General features: G+C 38.2%; 2 protein-coding genes across 3 annotated transcripts; one reads left to right on the top strand and one right to left on the bottom strand.

Moving 5' to 3' along the window:
- Positions 1-59: 59 nt before the first annotated feature.
- Positions 60-5,604, bottom strand: LOC6037445 (zinc finger protein 8). Of its 2 annotated transcripts, none has more exons than XM_038254267.1 (5): positions 5,393-5,604; positions 4,595-5,320; positions 4,464-4,543; positions 902-1,183; positions 60-838 (listed from the first exon to the last, which is right to left on the bottom strand). In XM_038254267.1, exons 1-5 carry the CDS (start codon positions 5,398-5,400, stop codon positions 678-680), a joined length of 1,257 nt encoding a protein of 418 aa, XP_038110195.1. In that variant the 5' UTR covers positions 5,401-5,604; the 3' UTR covers positions 60-677. The 2 variants fall into 2 exon arrangements, with proteins under 2 accessions (XP_038110195.1, XP_001847358.2); XM_001847306.2 differs by having other exon boundaries at positions 4,464-4,531; positions 5,393-5,603.
- A 7,628-nt stretch (positions 5,605-13,232) lies between these two features.
- On the top strand, positions 13,233-13,806 carry LOC6037446. Its single transcript, XM_001847307.2, has 2 exons — positions 13,233-13,268; positions 13,329-13,806. Exons 1-2 carry the CDS (start codon positions 13,263-13,265, stop codon positions 13,773-13,775), a joined length of 453 nt encoding a protein of 150 aa, XP_001847359.2. The 5' UTR covers positions 13,233-13,262; the 3' UTR covers positions 13,776-13,806.
- The last annotated feature ends 6,925 nt before the right edge of the window (positions 13,807-20,731 follow it).

The following is a 20,731-nucleotide window of genomic DNA, read 5'->3' as shown; positions in this document are numbered from 1 at the left end:
GTTATCAAGTTTTTTTGAGGACTTGTTCGGATTTGAATTAAGTCGCTAGCCGGCGAGCATTTAATTTCCTACATATTTAATGATTCAGAACAGCAGCATTTTTCTTCTTGTTTGTTTTGTTTTTGCTTATTGACTCGGATTGCGCCAACGAAAACGAGATTAAAATTGCTCTCTCTCTTTACTGCTCTTGCTAGCATGCATATGATCTCTGTCTAAAGTAGGTATTGTTAATGAAAACACGTTTAGTTTTACTATCACAAAAACGAAAAGGAAAAAATAATAATATTTAAAACTCTCTTTCTCTGTTTGTTTTGTTCCTTCACCCTCTTGGAAAGGGGGGAAAGGACACGGCTGCGGGGTTTTGTATATAAATTTGTGTGTGTTTGTGTAAGTCTGTTAAAACTGGTAATCAGTATAATATAATATAAATCGCTCTTTCTCTTTCTTTCTCGCTGTCTACGCGCAAAAAACGGAAAACTGATAATTTCCTGCCTGTTTTTGTTTTTGTTGTTTGTATTTCTGTAACTTAAGGCTATAGTTAACAAAAATGATTGCAGAATAAAACCTGATTCCGCACTGTGACAGCAGTGTTTGTCGCGTACAATTTTAGTTTTCTCTTCTTTAATTGTTTAGTATTGTTTCTGAGTAACGTTCCCTCTCTCTCTTTCTCTCGCTGTTCAATTGCCGCCGCTGCTTTTGTTGCAAAAGTTCTTCTTGTGAATTTTGAGGTGGTTCGCCTGGGCAAAGCACTTTCCGCAGGTCTGGCAGCGAAATGGCAGCTCGACCGTGTGGGACGAATAGTGCTCGGTCAGCTCGTTGAGATCCGTGTAGCTTTTCCCTGAAAAAGGTCGACAAAATTGAGTTCACGATTTCACAAACAGTCAACCCTCACTCAACCCACCACAAATGCTGCAGTCCAGCGGGTTGTCCTTTTTGTGCACCTTCATGTGGTTCTTGATATGGCTCTGCTGGATGAACGACTTGTTGCAGATGTTGCACCGGTACGGCCGCTCGTTGCTGTGGATGCGGATGTGGTAGATCAGGTTGATCTTCTGGATGAAGCTGATGCCGCAGATGAGACACTCGTGGGGCCGCTCGCCCGTGTGGATCTTGGTGTGGTTCGAGAGGGCCGAACTCTGCACGAACGCCTTGCCGCAGGTGGCGCACTTGAAGGCGCGCTCGCCTATGGAGAATGGGTTTGTTTTTTTGTGAGTCATAAACATCAATAAGATCGATTATGCGAGTTTTGTAAATCAATCCATTTAATTTTTGCTTTGATTACACGCCCAAATTACTGCGTTGAAGAAGTTCACTGCCCCTGATCGCATAAATGTCCCATATGCATTTCCATATGCCCACATACATTCCTACAATGAGGAAGACGAACCTTTGAAACGGACAAAGATAACAATGAAGCCTGTTGTACCCTGTGCCAGTTCAGGAGTGATATATGTGCACCCTGTGGTCGAGCTGTCAGTCGAGGAGTGAAGATAAACAAATAACACGTGCTGCTAACGACTGATATAATTCAAGTTCTAAAATAAACTATTGCTGTTAGTTTCTCTGATTTAACTAGTCTTTCTTACTGTTCGAGAATCGGTCTTTGTGTATTGCAACAAAGCCGAAGAAGAATTATTCAAGAACAGAGCCGAAACTATGCAATTGAGCACAAAGTACCGTTCAACCCAGGCTGGAACGAGAGCCGCCAGCAATATGAGAAAGAAGAAAGTTCCTTCCACTTAGATCCTGCAAAGATCTGGTCGCCGAGAGATGTCTTCTTGGAGTTCGTGGACCACGAAATGTAGCATCTTAACGTAGCATTTACGAACTCAGAACCATCAGCAGCAGGTGACGTATCCTTCAAACCAGTTACAGTCTTCTGACCGTCTGGTGCTGGTCAGTCCAATCATTGAAATCTTCCGCGACAAGAAAAACCCAGGCAGGAACATTACGGTTGATGGGCGTATGAATTATTAATTAAATTAATAATTTACAATTGTCAGCTTCCGAGGACGAGTCCGTTTTCGCGTCTACAGTAAGGGAAAGCCTGATCCCTATGGGATTAAAATTGAAGGATTGTCAGATGCTCTGAACTTTTACTTTTCGACTTTTGAAATCTACACAAGTTGGAAATTACTATGCATAAAAGTATATATAACTCCAAAATACCTAAATTTTCAGAGAAAACCAACAATACCGCAGAAGTTGGGCATGGCCGGGGTATAGTTTTGAAGCTGACAGAGTACTTTTTTCGGTTCAGGGCAATGTGTCGTTTTTGACAATTTTTTCACATCCATGCCTCTGCGCCAAGATCTTGTATAGCCCAAAACATCTCCAGCATCGGAACACTCCGGAAGAACAAAAGGAAAAATATTCTGGATTTCGATGTTAATGTTTTCAAAGTCGACAACGTTGTTTATGATTTAGAGAGATGTTGTCAACATAGATTTTACGGATTCGCTCACAAAATAGCTCGTGCATAATGTTACAAAAACAAAACCATTGTACTTCTTCGATAGCACCTATAAAGGTAGTGAAGAAACCGGTTTACGGCTAACCAAGTAATGTCTTCAAATTTCCTTTCCAAAATTGCCTAAAACATAGGTTTTTTGAAGAAATTCAGCAAAATTATTAGTTTAAAATAAGACCAGCGCAACGCTTTACTTTTTTTTTGATTTTTTTTGTTGTTATTTTTGTATTTTTTTATTTTTGTAATTTTTTTTTGATTGTTTTGTAATTTTTGTAATGAGAATTTATTTAGCTGCGTTTATTTTTGCACTTTAATGCTTTTTGAAAATTTTAATTTTGAAACCACAGAAACGGATAAATTCGTGCAACTTTAGGAAGATGTTTTACATGAATTAACTTGAAATTTCTCAATTTTTTGGAAGAAGCATAACTGTCACAAAAATGGCACAACTTTTAGCGAGAATCATGCATTATTTATATTTTTTGAGATTTTTTTTTGTTTCTAAGAGTGTTAGATAATTATAATATAAGTTTTAGTAATTTTAAATACATTAAACTTGTAGGAAGTTTTGAAATTGATTGAATGTGCATAAATTTAGCATTTCTTAGGAATCATTTCATCTTGAGGGGAGAATGGTGATGGCATGAAATAAATTTTTAACACATTCACAAACTTTTCTCCAATTTTTTTTTTATAAAAATATCAAGAAAACTTGCAGAAATTATTCAATTCCTATTTTTTTTTTTTGTTCAATTCAAATAATTTTGAAGAACTGTTCAAGTTAGGAAAAATGCAGTTACAAGTATAAATGATTGAAAATTTCTTCTCTTTTAGATTATTTTTATTTGAAATATATAAAAACTTATTAAAAAAAAAATAAACCAAAACCACATAAATGAACTTCGTATTACTTAAAAAAAATGCAAAATTCTGCAAAGTTTTATTTATTGAAAAATCCAGCTTCTGCTTGAAAGAATGCAAAATCTCACAGTTATCATTTTATGGATAACCGATTATATTATATTGATCTTTCGCCAACTCTACATAAATTAAAAAAAGGAAAAGGTTAAAATCCGATAAAAAAGTAATTAAGTTTTAATTATGAACATTCATTTGTTTTTCTTTTTTCTTCATTCATATCGGTTTGACGATATTTGTCCGTTAAGCAATATGTTCTGTTTCGCACACATATTTACAGATATAGAAAAAATCATCGGGCATCTCATGTTAGATTACATATAGTTTTTGAAAAGTGTTTTCAACTAATATCAAGTAATAAAAAGCCTAATGAGAAGTGACCAAGCACGTTTCTATCAAAACATTTACAAAACAGTTTGTTAGAACAGTGAGAAATTTGAAAATTAGACGGAATCCGAGTCTTTAACCTGCAAAACCTCGCCAAACATATAAGAATGTCTTCTATTAACATTCTTTATTTATATCGTTTTTTGCATATACGTACAAATTAGAGAAAAACGTGATATACGAGAAACTTTAACATTTAAGATCCTTCCCGGCAATTTTGGGAATCAACCGTGCCCCTTATCATTTTTGACTAGTCGGCGCCACTGGACATATCCATGAACCACGACTTTTCCAAATGCGTGACTATCTATATCAAGAGTTTTTTTAGGCAGTGCTATAAACATATGAATCCCAATAGCTTATAGGTCCTCAAAAAAAAAAAAAAAAACTCTAGATATCCTCTATACCATTCATAATTATATCTGAAATCAACTATTTTCTCTGGGACATGGGCTTTTCCAGAGCATTCACGCTTATTGGGACAAAGGCCTCTACCTCGATTCGAACACTCTAAGCTCAGTGTTACTTAGTCCTGAAAGGTACTAGCAATAGTGTCCAAATAAGTGACAAATCTTTGAACTGTGAGGGTCCAAGCTCTCCAAAAATACAGAATTCGACAGACGCTGTACTTTGAATCTACATCCGACTTTCCCCTCCTATCGTACGACACGCGCTACTCACTACTTACCCGAATGGATCCGCTTGTGGTTGGTCAGCGTTGACTGGTGGGCAAATACCTTGCCGCACTCGTCGCACCTGTGAGTAAATCTTCGAATGTTTAGTATCGCATTGTAAAACCCAAAGCCTTACCATAGCTACCTGTGGGACAGCTCGGGGCTGTGGATCCGGACGTGGTAGTTGAGTTTGTACTTGTCCTTGAAGTACTTGCCACAGATGTCGCACCGATACTCGGACACCTGGTTGTAGTCGTGGTACTTGCGCTCCTTCTTGCCCGGCGGTTTGATCGTCCGGATGAACTGCTCCTCGGGGATCTTGGTAACAGTGCGCACGTAGTTCTCGGTGTACTCCTCCTTGATCTTGATGATGAACCCCTCCGGAAGGGGCGGCAGAACGATGGTTTTGGCCGCTTTCGGTTTCTTCTTCTTTTTGCCCGTGGTGGCAGGTGCGGGAGTCGCTCCAGAAGGTGGTCCGCCAGCGGAACCCTGATCCTGGGGAGGCTGCTGCAGCAGTCCTCCGGCGGCCAGCAGTTGAGGCACGTTCAGCTGGTGCTGGATGTGCTGGACGACGACGTTATGCGACACCGGAGGTGGATTGTTCTCGTACGGATCGATCTCCTTCTTCAGGTTGACAATCATCCCCGGTGGAGGTTGCAGTTGCTGTTGCGGGGGTGGCGGATTACCAGATTGCTGCTGCGGATGGTGCTGGGCAGTGGACTGTTGCTGTTGTTGCTGCTGCTGCTGTTGCAAGTGTTGCTGGTGGATTTGCTGCAGCTGGTAGTGGTTCTGCTGGAGTCCCGGCGGGAGCATAGGAAGATGCTGTGGGAGGTAGATTCCATCCCGCTTCAGCTGGTCGTTCGGGATGAAGCTGTCAAAAAAATGGAAAGAAAAAATCACTAATTCGCACCATTTCGCCTTTCCCACCCACAGAAATACTCACAAGTTCATTGTTTGTTTACATCCGAACGGCGCTGCCTACTTTTCAGCTCGATTTGCGGCAAAATTTTCACCTTTTTTCTTCTTGATGGTGGCTGCTGCTCTCAAACTCAACTTGACTGCGAGAAAAGGGTGTAGGAATTTAGCAAAACAACGCTAGCAGGCCAGGCCAGACGACGACGACCCTCTTGCAAAGCATAGCCCGAGAGAGAGAGTGCGCTACGACGACGATGACGACGAAGAAGATGAGCGAGGGCAAGGCACGGGGAGAGAGGAGAGAATGAAGAAAAGAGAGGATAAGAGAAGAAAAAAAGTTTGACAGCTGACTGGATGGTCCGGTGGAAAAAAGATGGCGGATCGTAGAGCACGGTGATAATGAGGGAGTCATGCACGGGATGGAGTTTAGTTAAATATGATCATAAATAAAGCAGCTTAAAAAAATCAAAAAGTTTTAGTTTTAAATGCAGTCAAGACCCGATTATTCGAAGCCTCGATTATCCGAAGATTCGATTATCCGAATTTCGGCTATCTGAAGGTTTGAATGGGACTTTGGATAATCGAACCATGACAAATTTTGTTTCGTGATTTAGTAAAATTTGAGTGATTGATTGCCTGTTAGCTTACCAACATATTTAATTTAAATAATCTAGATGAACTTAAGAGTTGCTATTGTCTTTTGCAAGCAACCAAACTTTTCGGCACCCTCAGCAAACGGCAAATCAGTACAGATTGCTGCCGGATCTCTCCCGGTAAAGATCCGGCTGCAATTTTGTATGGTTTGACGTTTGCGAAGGGTGCCGAAAAAAGGCAAAAAAAAAAAAACAATTCGAGCTCAACAATAAAAAGAAGGACAAGAAAAAAAATTGGATTTGAAAATTCTGAGGAAAATTAAGAGTAGTTACGGGGTTATATTCGAGAAAAATTTAAAAAATTAAATAGGAAACCACGTTTTCAATATTTATGTTGAATGTTGATAGCAAAAGTTAGCCTAAAAGTTTTTCTTTTTCTAATTTTATTAATTTTAATACTTTATTTGAAAGAGTTATCAGTGCAGTTATCAATAAACTGTTTTACATGACGTGCATGAACGTGGTTTTGTTTACATTATTTTTATAATGTTCAGTTGAGTTTGCCTTCTGTAATAGAATGTTGAACTAGTTAAAACATGTAATTTAGGCCGTAGCAAACATTTTTCAAAGTTTATGTCGCCACCCCCCCCCTTTTCAAAGTCGGCCAGTCAGGGGGCAAAAAAAATATTTTTTCGAAAAACTTCAAAAATTTCATGAAAATTAAAGTTTATTCAACTGAAAACCAGTTAAAATGCATTTTCCTGCGTTTATAACCATATTTAGCATGTTTGAGCTCTTTTGAAAACATTTAAAATTTTCATGAAATACCAATGAAAAGTTTTTTTTTCGCAAAAAAAAAATTCCGTCAATATCTCCATATTTTGAAAACTAATGATTGGAAAGCAACTAGACGCGTGTAAAATGCATTTCAAAACACTTTTTGCATCCAAATGTTGAAACCTAGGCTTGTAATTTCATTTTTTTATATTTTTTTTTATTTTTTTGCCCCCCTCTCGACTTTGCTCTTAACTTAACTTAAAACAAATATTTGCAACGGCCTTATTGATGTTTAATAATCCTGAGTTATAACTTTTCCCATGCTTTGGTTTTGGTAAATAAAAAAAAAGTTTAAAAAAAATATTGTGAAGCGCTGATATAATTAAAAAAAGTAATTTTTTTTTCTTGCCACCAATTTTTTCAATTGTTTCTCAAAAAATAACACTACACAGCAAAAAAATTTCTGAGTAAAATCGCATGCAAAAGCATGCACATTACCTTTGTGAGCAAAAGCATGTAATATTGTATGAGAAAACGTGTACTTAAAAAGTATGTACAAAAGAAATAAAAATAGATTTTGCATTTCTTGAAAATAACATCAATCTAGTGAGAGTCATTTTCAGACTACCAAGTCCGCGCCCCAAACATCTCGGCTATCCCACCGTCTTGAACAATTTTCTTTCAACGCCGATGTACCAGCAGGTTTCCCCTACGTCGTATACCGAATTATCTGTATACGATGTATATACCCAAGTAACATTATTTGTCACCGATGCTTAATCCATATGGGAACCTACAGCTACATCGGTGTTGATCCAGCCATATTTACAGCGGCGAGATAGCCGAGATGGTTGGGGCGCGGACTTGGTAATCTGAATATGACTCTCACCATATTGATGTTATTTTTGGGGTGTGCAAAATTTTTTTTCTCCCGTACATGCTTTTTGTGAACACGTTTTCTCATACAATATTACATGCTTTTGCTCACAAAGGTGATGTGCATGCTTTTGCATGCGATTTTACACAGAATTTTTTTGCTGTGTAATTGAAATAAAAAAATATATAAATATTAGCTACTAAATTAATCATGTGTTTTTTTATTTTCTTTAACCATAGTAAAAAATGTTTTTTATTCAAGTTTAATGAATTATATCATGTTTTGTAGAAAATTTACAAGAGCATTGGAGTTCTGTTTTCTATAGTATTTACCGAAAAATGAGCTTTGTTTCAATTTTCAAGTGATATTATCAAAACTTGAATATAAGAATGTTTTGATCCAATACTATTTTTTATAGAGATGAAAGTGACTGATTAGTAACAATGGAAAAAATATTGGGAATAGATTTCAACCGATTTTTATTTTTTTGTTGTTGAAAAAATACTCCCATATTTAACAAAAAACATAAAAAATGAAAAATAGGACGGTTCCTAACAAGCATGCATCGAAACTTGCATTGTTGCTGCGCCTAAAAGTATACATTCACCGCAAACCAATAATGCCACAGAAACACGCTCGGATGCTTTTTTCTCTCTCGCACTTCAAATTCCAACTCGAAGTCCATCATCCGCAATGGGTGCAAGAAGTCCCACAATTTTGGTATGCACCGGGTAGAAGGTTCACATTCCTCCGTGCCTGACCTCAAAATTCTCCAATTTCGTTCCGTAACACTTTCGGGAATGGCCAGGACTCTGGACTCTGGACCGGATGCCGACGCAGCAGTCCATCGAAATTCATCATCATCGTCGACGTCGTCTTTATTGAGTTTTGTATGAAAAGGAGGAGGAAAGAATCACATGACGGAAGACGATAGAAATTAAATTGACCATTCAGGAGACGAGTGCTGTGACGTGTAGTGCTGGTTGACGCCATTCGGGGGCTCACTCGAAACAACGCCATCTCTTCTTGTGTGGGGATATTTACTCTTTTTTGGGACTCGAATCACTTCCCGAGGACAGTTTTGCCTCTTGAGGATGCAACCGAAAATGTCGTGCACCGAAAAAAGTGTCCATCATTCGGGGTTCGTATCTGTGGTTCACGTTGGCCGGATGCTGCTGGATGCTATTGCTGGAGCACAAGAAACTGAACTGACATGTTTTGTCATTCTTGTGGTTTCTTTTGAAACCCGGAATTGGTCCCATCGGTATTGGTGGCCAGAGGGGAAGATTTTGAACCGGACAAAATGTTGGTACTCTTCAGCTCAATGGACTGAAATGAAACGATTTGATTTCAAATCTGTGCTTGGGATGGAAAAAAAGAATTCAGTTTTTTTATATCTTCTTATTCCTTTCAACAAACAACAAACAACAAACAACAAACAACAAACAACAAACAACAAACAACAAACAACAAACAACAAACAACAAACAACAAACAACAAACAACAAACAACAAACAACAAACAACAAACAACAAACAACAAACAACAAACAACAAACAACAAACAACAAACAACAAACAACAAACAACAAACAACAAACAACAAACAACAAACAACAAACAACAAACAACAAACAACAAACAACAAACAACAAACAACAAACAACAAACAACAAACAACAAACAACAAACAACAAACAACAAACAACAAACAACAAACAACAAACAACAAACAACAAACAACAAACAACAAACAACAAACAACAAACAACAAACAACAAACAACAAACAACAAACAACAAACAACAAACAACACAAACAACAAACAACAAACAACAAACAACAAACAACAAACAACAAACAACAAACAACAAACAACAAACAACAAACAACAAACAACAAACAACAAACAACAAACAACAAACAACAAACAACAAACAACAAACAACAAACAACAAACAACAAACAACAAACAACAAACAACAAACAACAAACAACAAACAACAAACAACAAACAACAAACAACAAACAACAAACAACAAACAACAAACTGATTTTCACTCAACCACATCCACGTGCACACTCTTGTTTAGACTTTTAAAATCTGATACCCATCCATTGCAGCCTCTTTGGAAATTCTCTATTCAAAGCTTGTTTCAAAGTCACATTCCGACGAATCTGCATCCGATAGGTCTCCTCTTCTCGACTAGATGCAACAATTTTCCACCCCCTTTTTTCTCCTATTGTTCTCACGACCTTTTCATACCCCGTGGAAAGAAAAAAAAGGACACGTCCCCCTCCCCCCAAAAAACCAGTACCGGCATTTGTCCTCTCCCGATGTCGGTGTCGGTTCCGGAGAGCACTTCCTGACCTCGAAAGCATAAAACAAAAAAATAGAAAAAAAATGGCGGTCAAAGCACAAAGAGAAACGCTTAAAAACTTTGTCCATCGCCGGGTGTACCTTTCGGGACCCTTTTTTTGTTGTCCTCCCTCTATTGTTTCTCATAGAGAGAGGGTGGTGCAAATTATGAATATTCTGGCCTGCTTGGACCTGCGAGAAAGGGTAGGGCGCGGGGTGGTGGTGGTGGGAGGAAGAATCGGGATAACGCGTTGCATGTTGAATATTCAATCAGAGGAGACTTCTTTTTTTTTGCTCTTTCTTTATTGGGCGAGCAACACGATGCAGTTGTACGAGGTGTCATCTTAGTTGGCCGTACGTGCTTTGTTGTTTGATTTGCAGATTGTTAGCGATTGTTATGGAGTGAATAACTAACTTTTGAGTAAATTTTTTATATTTATTGGATTGGAAAACTTCAGAATTATGTTGTAATTTCGATACTTATATGCTTTCTTGTAATAAGCTAGCTGTGGGATTCCTTTTTAAAACAAGATAGCACAAAGCATCGTTTTGTAACTGAGAAAAATTCATTATGAATTTTAAATATGAAATGATTTACATCCATTTTGAAAAAAATCGTAAAATGCAATCATAATGTTCTATGCATGAGAAAGATCATCGATTTGACCTAAATCGTAACAAATCATTCACTCTGATTAACCTTAATATTAAATAATGTATGATTTAAATAAAAAAGCAAAAAAACAGCATCAAAATATAGGTTCAAAGTGAAAAGAAGTTAAATTTTGGATGGTTGTCAATTTGATGGTGTAATACTATTTATAATTCATTTTAATTTTTACAAAATTTATATTTTAAAAGGTGAAATTCATTAGAGATGTTTTATCTAAATTGTTCATCAAAAATTACACAAAAAATAATATATTACACTATTTTAATCTCAAATTCTTTTTTTTTTCAGTCACTGAAACCAGGTTTTATTTGAATTGGTGGAGTAATATTTGTACCAGCCTAATGATTGCCGGACTAGTTTATAATGCATTTTCAACAACTTTTTCATTGAAATGTTGAAATTCTGGCTTGTAATTTATTTATATATTTTTTTTATTTCCCCCCATATCGACTTTAGCCAGAGCACAGATAAAAATTAAATGCGCAAAACTTTTTTTTTAAATTGCCAAATGTAGATATGTTTTCGATTACAAAAAAATGCCATCTTTTGGGCTATGACACAAGTTGGTCTAGTTCATTTGACAGTGTTGTAAATTTCTATTAGAAAAAAAAGTAGGAAAAACTAGATAAATGTTCCATAATCTGAAACATAAAAAGGAAATTTCTAGCCGAAGTGGTTGGTTATAATGAGAATAATTCAGAAAAATTGGTTACACTCTGAAAATTTACATATTTTTAAAATTCTAAAAAACTCGATTATTTTAACTTAACCTCTTCGATTTTCATTTAATTTTTAAATAATTCAGACTTTTATTGACCAAGTTAAAAATTTATGAAAAAATAATGCCTTTTGAAATGTACTGCAATTTCCATCATAAACATTTCTAAAAATCATTAAAATAGTATTTGCAATCGAAAATAACTTTCTTATTAAAAAAAAAAAACACCGTTTATAAGTTGTGGCATTTTTTTCAAAAACAGTCCATTTTTAATTTTATTTTTAAATAGCGTCCGTTCTTTAAACAATATATTTGAATAGCTGAGAAAATTCCCTGCAATTTCCTATTAAAAACTTCTTAGATACGACCTTTGTGAATATATTTTTTATAGTGTAATTTTTTTCCTAAATTTTCCTGATAATCAACAATTGTGCCAAACCAAAAAGAAAAAAAAATGATATTAAATAATATTTATCTTTTAAAATTTATTTTAGTAGGTTGCTTCAAGTAAGCAAATAGATGAACTAGCGTTGCAAATAAGATATCTTAGTTTTTAGAAAGAAAAACAAAGAAAACTTTCAAAGATGTGTATATTTAATTTATTCTTATTTTGTTTTGGTTCAAATTGTATTGTTATTATTTTTGTTGATTGAAATTAAATACCCTGATATCAAATTTCGCCGCTGCAAGTTTTTTTTTAACTTTTGTATTTTGAAATTGGAACCGCCACGCAGCCTACTTCGATCCCAGTGCAGTAAAGTTAACCCCCTACTGGCCAATTTTTTTTTCTTTTTCCCGTGTTATGAGGTCATTTTGAGCAACCTTTGTTCTACAAAAAACTTTACTTCTCTAGTTTTATGTTTTTCTTGTTTCATCTTTAGTATTTTGATTTGCATTTATGTTTGTTTTCGGTAGTATTTGGCCTATTCTACCACCTAATTACATTTTGCCTATCTAATTTTTTTCATATTTTTATAGTCACTTTTTTAAATTTTTTGCCTGTTTTTGACATTTTCTGCTATAAAATGGCACCATTATCATTTAAAATGTAACAAAATGCGTAGAGGCATAGTCTGTGACACTACAGCCAAAGTTGACCCTCAAAAAATGACATTTTTTAGAACATTGGCAAAGTCACATAAAACAAGACAAACTTCCAACCCATAAATTTTCTAAAATTTTAAGAGTTCTTCTTTCCAATGCTTTTTGAAGATCAAAAATAGGTTGAAAATGGATTTTTGGCGTTTTTTTAAATCAAGCCCGTCTAAAGGCGGGGTTGGGTTGTAGAGGGTTAAGTTGTTTTGCAATCATTAGTTTTCAAAAAAAGGTATGATTTGAGGAAATCAAAAATTATAACGCAAAATTTTCTTTTACGGTACTGTACATCGAAAATTATAAAAAATTCTAAGATTTTTGAATAGGCCCAAACATGTTAAAAATGATAAGCGCAGAAGAATTCATTTTAAATTGATTTCAGCCGATTGCACTTGAATTTCCATTGAAATTCGAAGTTTTTTGGAAAAATATTTTTTTGCTTCCTGATTTTTCGAGCCGATTTTGAATGGGGAGGAGACAAAAACTTTTGAAAATATTTGTACTAGCCTTATTTAAAGAATTCCACAAGGAATGGAATGTGCGTAAAAGCCGGTTCAATGAGCTCGGTGAACCGTATCAACCGAGCGATTTAATCAGTCTGTCTCCTCTTCTTTTTTTTGGTAAAAAGCCCAATCGATAGCTTGTTTTGCCATTTTTCAGGGTCAAACATATATGAAAAACTAATTCACAAAATATTTGAACTCACTACCGGGCTACGATGGACTATAAAACCTGGCCCCTCTCCATCGAGCCAGTATCATTCGTTTGTGGTTCTTCAACCGTTAAACAACTAAACTCGCTTGAAAATGAAGGTAAGCGTTTTGTGATTCATTTATTCTTCAACTAGTACTAATCTCTCTTGTTTCCCCAAGCTGTTCATCGTCTTGGCCGTGGCCATCGCCGTAGCGTCCGGAGCACCCGCCGAGGAGTCTAAGAAGGACAAGCGCGGAATCATCGAAATCGGCCACAACTTCCACTACGAGGAACCGTCCCTGGTGTACGAGCAGCACCACGCCGTTCCGGTGACCGTCGAGAAGCACGTCCCCGTGGCGGTGAAGGTCCCCTATCCGGTCCACGTGGAGAAGCACGTGCCCGTCATCGTGGAGAAGAAAGTTCCCGTGTTCGTTGAGAAGAAGGTTCATGTGGCTGTTGATCGCCCTGTGCCTTATCCCGTCGAGGTGAGCGTTCCGGTGCTGCACAAGAAGATCGTCGAGGTGGCCAAGCCCTACCCGGTTTACGTGGAGCAGGCGCGTCCGGTCGTCGTGAAGGACGATCACTACTACGGTGGACAGTTCTACAAGAAGCCGTACTGGGGTTGAGTGAATCGGTTTGGTTTGACTTGAAAAATTATGGAAAGAGATTTTGCGATTGTTGAAAAATAAATGGCTTTGTAAATATTTGAAAAAATCACTTTGGAAACTTTGAAGAAGTCTTTTTTGCCACCTATTTTTCAACAAAGTTTATATTAATCATCTGTTGATTGTGGTGGCTTCAATAACTCATCACACACAAAATCGCTCATATCATCCAAAAGAGGGCACCCATCCATCATACTCTGTTCCCCAACGACGGACTCATTTCGTACAAAAGATACCTAACCTAGTCTCTATAGTCTCTCTCTCTATCGCTCTTTCCGATGCAACCGGAGAAGATGAGTGCTTTTCACGTCACCTCTTCTCATCATTCCAAGTGAAACCGATCCTCCTTCAGGGATTCCTCCCCAATTGAGGTCTGCAAAAAAAGATGGAACTTGGATCAGTTTACTCCCAAGGTTACTGTAAGAAAGGTTGGGCTGAAAACGTGTTGGTTTAGTATTAGTAAGCAAAAAAGTGTCAACATTTGCGATGCTTCAAGTGATGACGTCACAACGCTCTCGTTTCTTATGGATAGTATACGAAATTGAATGAAAATTTGAATAATTTTAAATTAAACGGTGATTTTTGAGATAAACTGGATTAAAGGAATAAAAAGCAGATACATACACTTGTTGAAAGAATTAAATGAGGATTTCTTTATTACAAAAATATAAATAAATTGATTTAATTTTCGACTGCAGTAAGAGTACAACAGTTTTTACTTCTTGTCCCGCTTTTAGACGTGCGCGACTTCGACCAGCTCGGAGTCTGGATAGACCGCGGACCGCCCCTTCAGTGTCACCTTCGACGAGACGGATTTGGTGGATGCTCTTCTTCGATTTGGATTTAACTTCGTCCTGCGGGATTCGGCTATGCAGTCTCAATTGCAGATGGACTTGCTAGTAATGCATGAAATCACGCCGCCGGCCTTACCATCTTCGATGTAATCTTCCGGCCCGACCTGGGTCTACTTATCTTTGACCTCCTGCATGCGACTGTCCATCCTTTCAACCTCTACCGGGTTCGAGATGATGGCCGCGATTGTGTTGTTGATTTTGGTGGCCATTTTGCCGCCATGCGTACGCCAGTGGTGCTTCAACTCCGGCATCGACATGCCCAGCTCGCGGGTCACCTCGTCGAACGCTTCGTCCCGTTTGGCCAGAACGGAGTGGTCCCGATGGGACCGGTTCCAGTTGACTTCCGGTCGTGGACCAGCTGGGTGAGCTGCATGTGATTGTTGGCGGGAAGTGGTTCCACTTCTTCGGGCAGATGTTTGCGGTGGTGAAGTGGACCCGGTTGCCTGAGCTGGTCGGGAATTTTTGATCCACATTTTATAGAAGTAGTCAAATTTGCTCCGCTGGCGAATGCTTGAAATGTCGATCAAGCTGCACCTCATTTTCTTCAGTTTGTCCTTGTTCAGTTCCGTGGCAAGTTTCTGTGGCAAGCACGATCTCGCTGGTACGACTGCCAGTGACCATCCTGATTTGCATTCCTCAGCACCGAACGTCTATGAATTGCTTTGGCCAGCATAAGTTAATCCAACTCTCAGTTGACTCGTGTTCTTTTCTGTCGCGGAGCACCATTATCGTCGCATCCCTCCTCCATGCCTTCTTCAACATCATCCTCGTCATCGCTGCCAACCTCCTGCTTAATGTCCACCATCTCTTCCACGTCCTCCCACTCGAACCCAGCCTTGGCCGCTCCTTGTTGACTCTTCACAAACACCGTCTCCGGCAAGTAACGACTTACGCCAACATCCTCCTCCTGCTGCGGTTCCAGCAACTTCCTAACATGATACGAGAAGCTCTTCCATCGTGCCGGACGAAACCCGGTCACTCCACCAAACGTCGCCCGATCAAAACTTCAATTGGACTGTCTGCACAGGTTCCGGAACTTGTTGACAAAGTGAACCGTTTCGACGCAGTTGATGCACGCCGCGGTGGGTGAGTCCTGCCACGTTACGTACACTCCGGTGCATTCATGCACTTTGCACCCTAAGTCGCCCCGTTGTTGCCGCGGAATATGTCCTTTAGATTGGTTCGGTCCGAGTCGGAGAAGACGGTCAGGAACAGCCGACAATGATGAATGCGTGAGGCTAGATTTGGAGGAAAGATTAAATTAAAACATGTCCTGATAAAATAATTATGCTGCAAATTACCTTCCGTTACGATTATCGACTATTTTGCGATAATTTTAGTCAAGATGGGACGGAATATCGTTACCGATTCCTCAAAACTAACTCAAAATCGCCCGTCTGCCACTTAGCTCAAAGGAAAAACAAACTTTGTGACGTCACAGTGTTCCTCTTCAACTGTGCACGGAGATAAAAAATTTCGAAAAATGAATTTTCATGCGAAAACTGACGTTTTATTTTTTCCTCCGTGTTCGCACTAATACAACTTTACAAAGACAGCCCAACCTGTCTTAGAGTAACCTTGGTTTACTCCGCCTCTCCGTATGTGTGGTATGATGTGTACGTGTGCATCCCATTCATCTTATTTAATCTTAATTCATTTATTCACTGATGGCAAAACGATATCGTCGGTGGGTTTAGGTTCCCATCTTCTCTGGAAAATGTTGCACCACATTTGCTTCGAGAAGGACCTCTCGGTGAAATCCGAACGACGAGCAGTGGGGATGATCCAACCCAGGGCACATGTTCAGCCGGCGTGCTTTTGCCTCTCCTGGGCGGGAATTATGTATGAGATATGTGGTGAACCACCCAGTTCTTATTACCTACACTACTGCTAGCTCAAGAGGTTTTCGTATAGTGACAGTGAGTGGAAATTCGTACTTTTTTTTTCCTTCTTATACCGCAGAACCACATTCCGTCGTTTGTCGTACGATGTATAGTTGCATTTACCGGGTGGAATCCACTTGAAGATTTCTTCTTTTACTGAGAAAAGTTGTCGAGTGCGTGGTTTGATAAACGGCAGTTGAAACTAGGGATTTTAAGGAAAAATGCTGAAACATGTTATGAGCGATGGAACTGTTATTCTTTTTTGATTGACTGTGCCTTGCTGAGAAAACCTTTTCCATGAAAATAATACTACAGAAATGCCGCTTACACATGTTTTTCAAGCTTGTTAACGATAAAATTATCAAGGTTCGATAACAATAACGATCGTTTTTGAAGATAACTAAATCTTACAATATTTCTAAAATGGACTTAATCCAACAAAATCATTAGGGTTAGTGATTTTTTACGATTTCGCAGATAGCGTGAAATTCGTGAAATTTGAAAAATTCCCGTAAAATCCAGTGAAGTTCAGCTATTATCTTTTCAATTCAATTCGGTTTTATTGGTGAATTATCAATATACAATAAGTTCTTTTGAAATAAATAACAGAGTTTTGGAGTTCCTTTCAGCTGTGTGTTACATCATAATCCATTTTGGAACAATTGTTGCTTATAGTTAAGGGGTTACCGAAAGTAAGAAAAAGATAAGAAAAAAAACTTACTAAAATTGCAAGGGAAAGGGGATAGAAATAGAGAAAGCTTAAAACTAGATCACAATTTTTATCCTTTATAGATGTGCTTGATCATCAGCTCCCCGAGGGCCAGAAATTGCTCCGCCTTGTTACGGCAGGTCCGAAACCGCGTCATCATCTCCCCCGCGAGAGCAAAGAACTCCGGCAGGGTGAAGAGATCTTCCGCGGTGACTCCTTGCTGGGTCGCATCGCCGCTACCGGCAGCGACCACGCTCGCAAACGACCGCCCCCATCCAGGAGGGAACGCTGGGTTGTCCGCTGGAACCGTACGCTGGCCAGCTGCAGGAACGGCTGCGCTCGTACTTCGCTGAGGAGGATGGGACGCTGCTGCTTTCTTCTTCCTCTTTTCCTGCTCCTCGAGGTAGGACTTCCGCGCGACGCATCCGCGGTAATTACCGGTATGGTTACCGCCGCAGTTCGCGCACTTGATGCGCGCCTTGGTTTGCTCTGCCTTGTCCCCCAGGTCCGCCTTGCACGGCAGTGCACGCCTCAGAGAGGTGTGTTTCACCGCACTTCACACAGCGGGCGGGAGGTTGCAGTTCCGCGAGCCGTGGCCGAATTTCTGGCAACGGTGGCATTGTGCTGCGTCCGACGGGTTCTTTGAGTAGAACCGCCAGTTTACCCAAAAACCGTCCAACGCCTTAGTCCGCCGCAGGTCTTGAAGTTTGACGGTGCCGCGGTCGAAGTACAACAGGTACAGTGTGTGTGTACCTGTGACTGTTGTCTTCCGCGAGAGGACTTTTATGTCTCGCGGCGTTATTCCGACACCCGAGAGGTGCTCCTTGAGGACGGAGATCGGGCGGTCTTGGTACCCCTGCAAGACGATCTTAACAGCGGTCTTCTGCACGGGGTCGAATGTGTAGAATTTGAAGTTTTTATGCTTCAATTTCTCCACAACCAGGTCGAAGTTCTTTTGGTCAAATGTGAACACTTGCACTGACGATTTACCTATTTTGAGGCAGTACACGAGGCCTTCCAGCTGCTCGTCAACATCGTCCGCCAACATGTCCAAAACGAAAATTGGTGGTGGTCGTCGTTCCTTTGGAGTAATTACTTTTTTTGGCGAAATCACTTTCTTCCGTGTACGACCATCGTCGTCGTCGTCGTCGGTAGTGCTACCGTCGGTGTTGTTGTTGTTGCTTTCCTCGTCACTCAGTCTCGCGAACTTGTTACTGGTGGGAATGTTGGCGGATGTTGAAGCGCCATCGGTCGACGGATTGCCGGAAGTAGCTGAACGGAGCCTAATAGGGCTGCGATCCTGGACGCGGTAATTAGGGTGTAATAACTTGGGGTCGAATCCTTTGGCGCACACACCCCGGCGCGATGGCGGACGACGCGGCGTTGGTTTGTTTACCTTTTGCACACGGCCGGTAGACGAACTTCGCGGGTTTTTCGAGGCCGCACTCGAACTGCCACGGCCACGGCCGGCCCTTGGCATGCTGCAGGAGCAAACTCGCGGCTAATCCCGGTAAATTACGGCGAAAATTTTCGAAAAAACGATGGAGCACTGAGCACTTGACTGCTGCTTGCACTCGTGCGTACACGGAGGTCCTCAGCTATTATCTTAAATCAATGATTTAACATAAAATGATTCTGGCAGGACGAGACTGTTAAGTCTTACTTCAATCTGGAATTTTAAATAGAAAAAAAGGAAACAAATTGGACAACAAATTTTAAGCTAAATAAACGAATATAAAAAAACTTTTCAATAAGATAGAGCAGAGAATTTAAGAAAATATTTTATTTTAGTGTCACGTTCAAAATTGGTGAACAAAATTGATTGTGTATTAAAAAATAATATCAACTTAACCAAAAAAAGTACTTTCCGTAATTTGAACCTAACCATTTCATGAATATTGTAACATTTTTTACGTTTAGTGAAATTTATTATTTCAAAATTATGGTTCCCGTGAAATTTTCCTAGTTCAGTTGTTTTGCAATCATTTGTTTTCAAAAAATGTCAGATTTGACGAAAACAAAAATTTTAGCGCAAAAAAAAACATTTTGCGATAATAAACATCGAAAATTTTCAAAAATTCCAAAGATTTTTAAATTAACCCAAACATGCTAAAATGATTCTAAACGCAGGGGAATGCATTTTAAATTGATTTCAGCTGATTGCATTTCAGTTTCCATTGAAATTTTGAAGTTTTTTTTTTAATATTATTTTTGCCCCCCTGATTTTTTGGCCCAACTTTGAAGGGGTAAGAAAAAAAACTTTAAATAAAATTTGTACCAGCCTTATGCAGTGTAACTTGCTTAGTAGTCAACTATATTTAGAAAAATACCATATTTTTCGTAAATACACAAATTTTCACATTCGCAATACTAAAACATTCACAATTTACCATATTTCAAGAAATTACTCAAATTTTCTAAATTTCCAGTATGAGTGTCAAACAAAGTGAAATTTTATATGAATTTTCTCTTTATTAGAGTTTTGTTTGTAATATACTCAAATTATCACAAAATACCGTTTTTTACAAAAATACTAAAATTTTAATAAAAAATACAGGATTTTAGAGTTTTGGTATTTTGCGAAAATTTTAGTACTTTTCAAAAAAAAAAAGCTAGAATTATGTAAAACTACTTGTAAAAATACATAAAAATTTTCGCTTCGTTGATTTTGCAAATTTTGAAACTTTTAGTGTTTTAGAAAAATACGATATTTTGTGAAAATTTTAATATTTTACAAAAAAAAACAACAGAACTCAAATGCTTGTTTGATACCCATATTGCAAATTATAAAAAATGAGTATTAAAAAAACAACACAGTATTTTAGTATTTTACAAAACACTTCAGTAAAAGCAAAAAATCATACAACATGTTGTTTCGTTTGAAACCAAAATTGCAAATCATAAAAATATGAGTATTCTCAAAATATACGGTATTTTGTGAAATTGTTTGAGTATTTATGCTTTGAAACATTATCAAAAATATATTCTTAGTGAATGTATTGAAGTTTTAATAGGATATGTTTGGATTAAGTAAATTTTGGAAAGGTGCTTTAACATTTTTTTGTTTTTGGTTGGGCAGAATTTTAATATGTATTGCGGAGAAAGAAAAATACTGTTGAAAATTTCAGAAAACAAGAAAACTATATACGATATTCAATATTTTCTAACAAATTAGCATTACGTAATGTAATCATTATGTATCATTTAGTATAACAATCTAAACAAAATACGTTTACATAAAATCTCAACTCTGCTAAAAGGGCAAAATTCTTGAATAAAAAAATTGGTTTACTCTTTGATTTTGCATACAAATGTCAATTATACATCTTTGCGAGGAAGAGAAGAGGGGTCGGGGAGACTTTTTCTGATTTCGTGTGAGTTGGCAGAGAATGACTCATTTATATATTTGCTAAGAAATGTTCTCTTATTTTACCAACAGCAAAATAATGTTGGATAGACAATAAGTCTAAA

This window comes from Culex quinquefasciatus, chromosome 2, assembly GCF_015732765.1.
Source record: "Culex quinquefasciatus strain JHB chromosome 2, VPISU_Cqui_1.0_pri_paternal, whole genome shotgun sequence".
Lineage (NCBI taxonomy): Eukaryota > Metazoa > Arthropoda > Insecta > Diptera > Culicidae > Culex > Culex quinquefasciatus.
The sequence above is the reverse complement of the archived record's forward strand: the minus strand, read 5'-3'. Positions and strand labels throughout refer to the sequence as shown.

Bases quoted from the DNA above. Each gene is read 5' to 3' on its own strand.
- LOC6037445 (XM_038254267.1), bottom strand. The intron at 4,544-4,594 runs GTAGCTATGGTA...AAACATTCGAAG, and splicing joins AGCCCCGAGCTGTCCCACAG to ATTTACTCACAGGTGCGACG. The intron at 1,184-4,463 runs GTAAGTAGTGAG...CATTCTCCATAG, and splicing joins CCACAAGCGGATCCATTCGG to GCGAGCGCGCCTTCAAGTGC.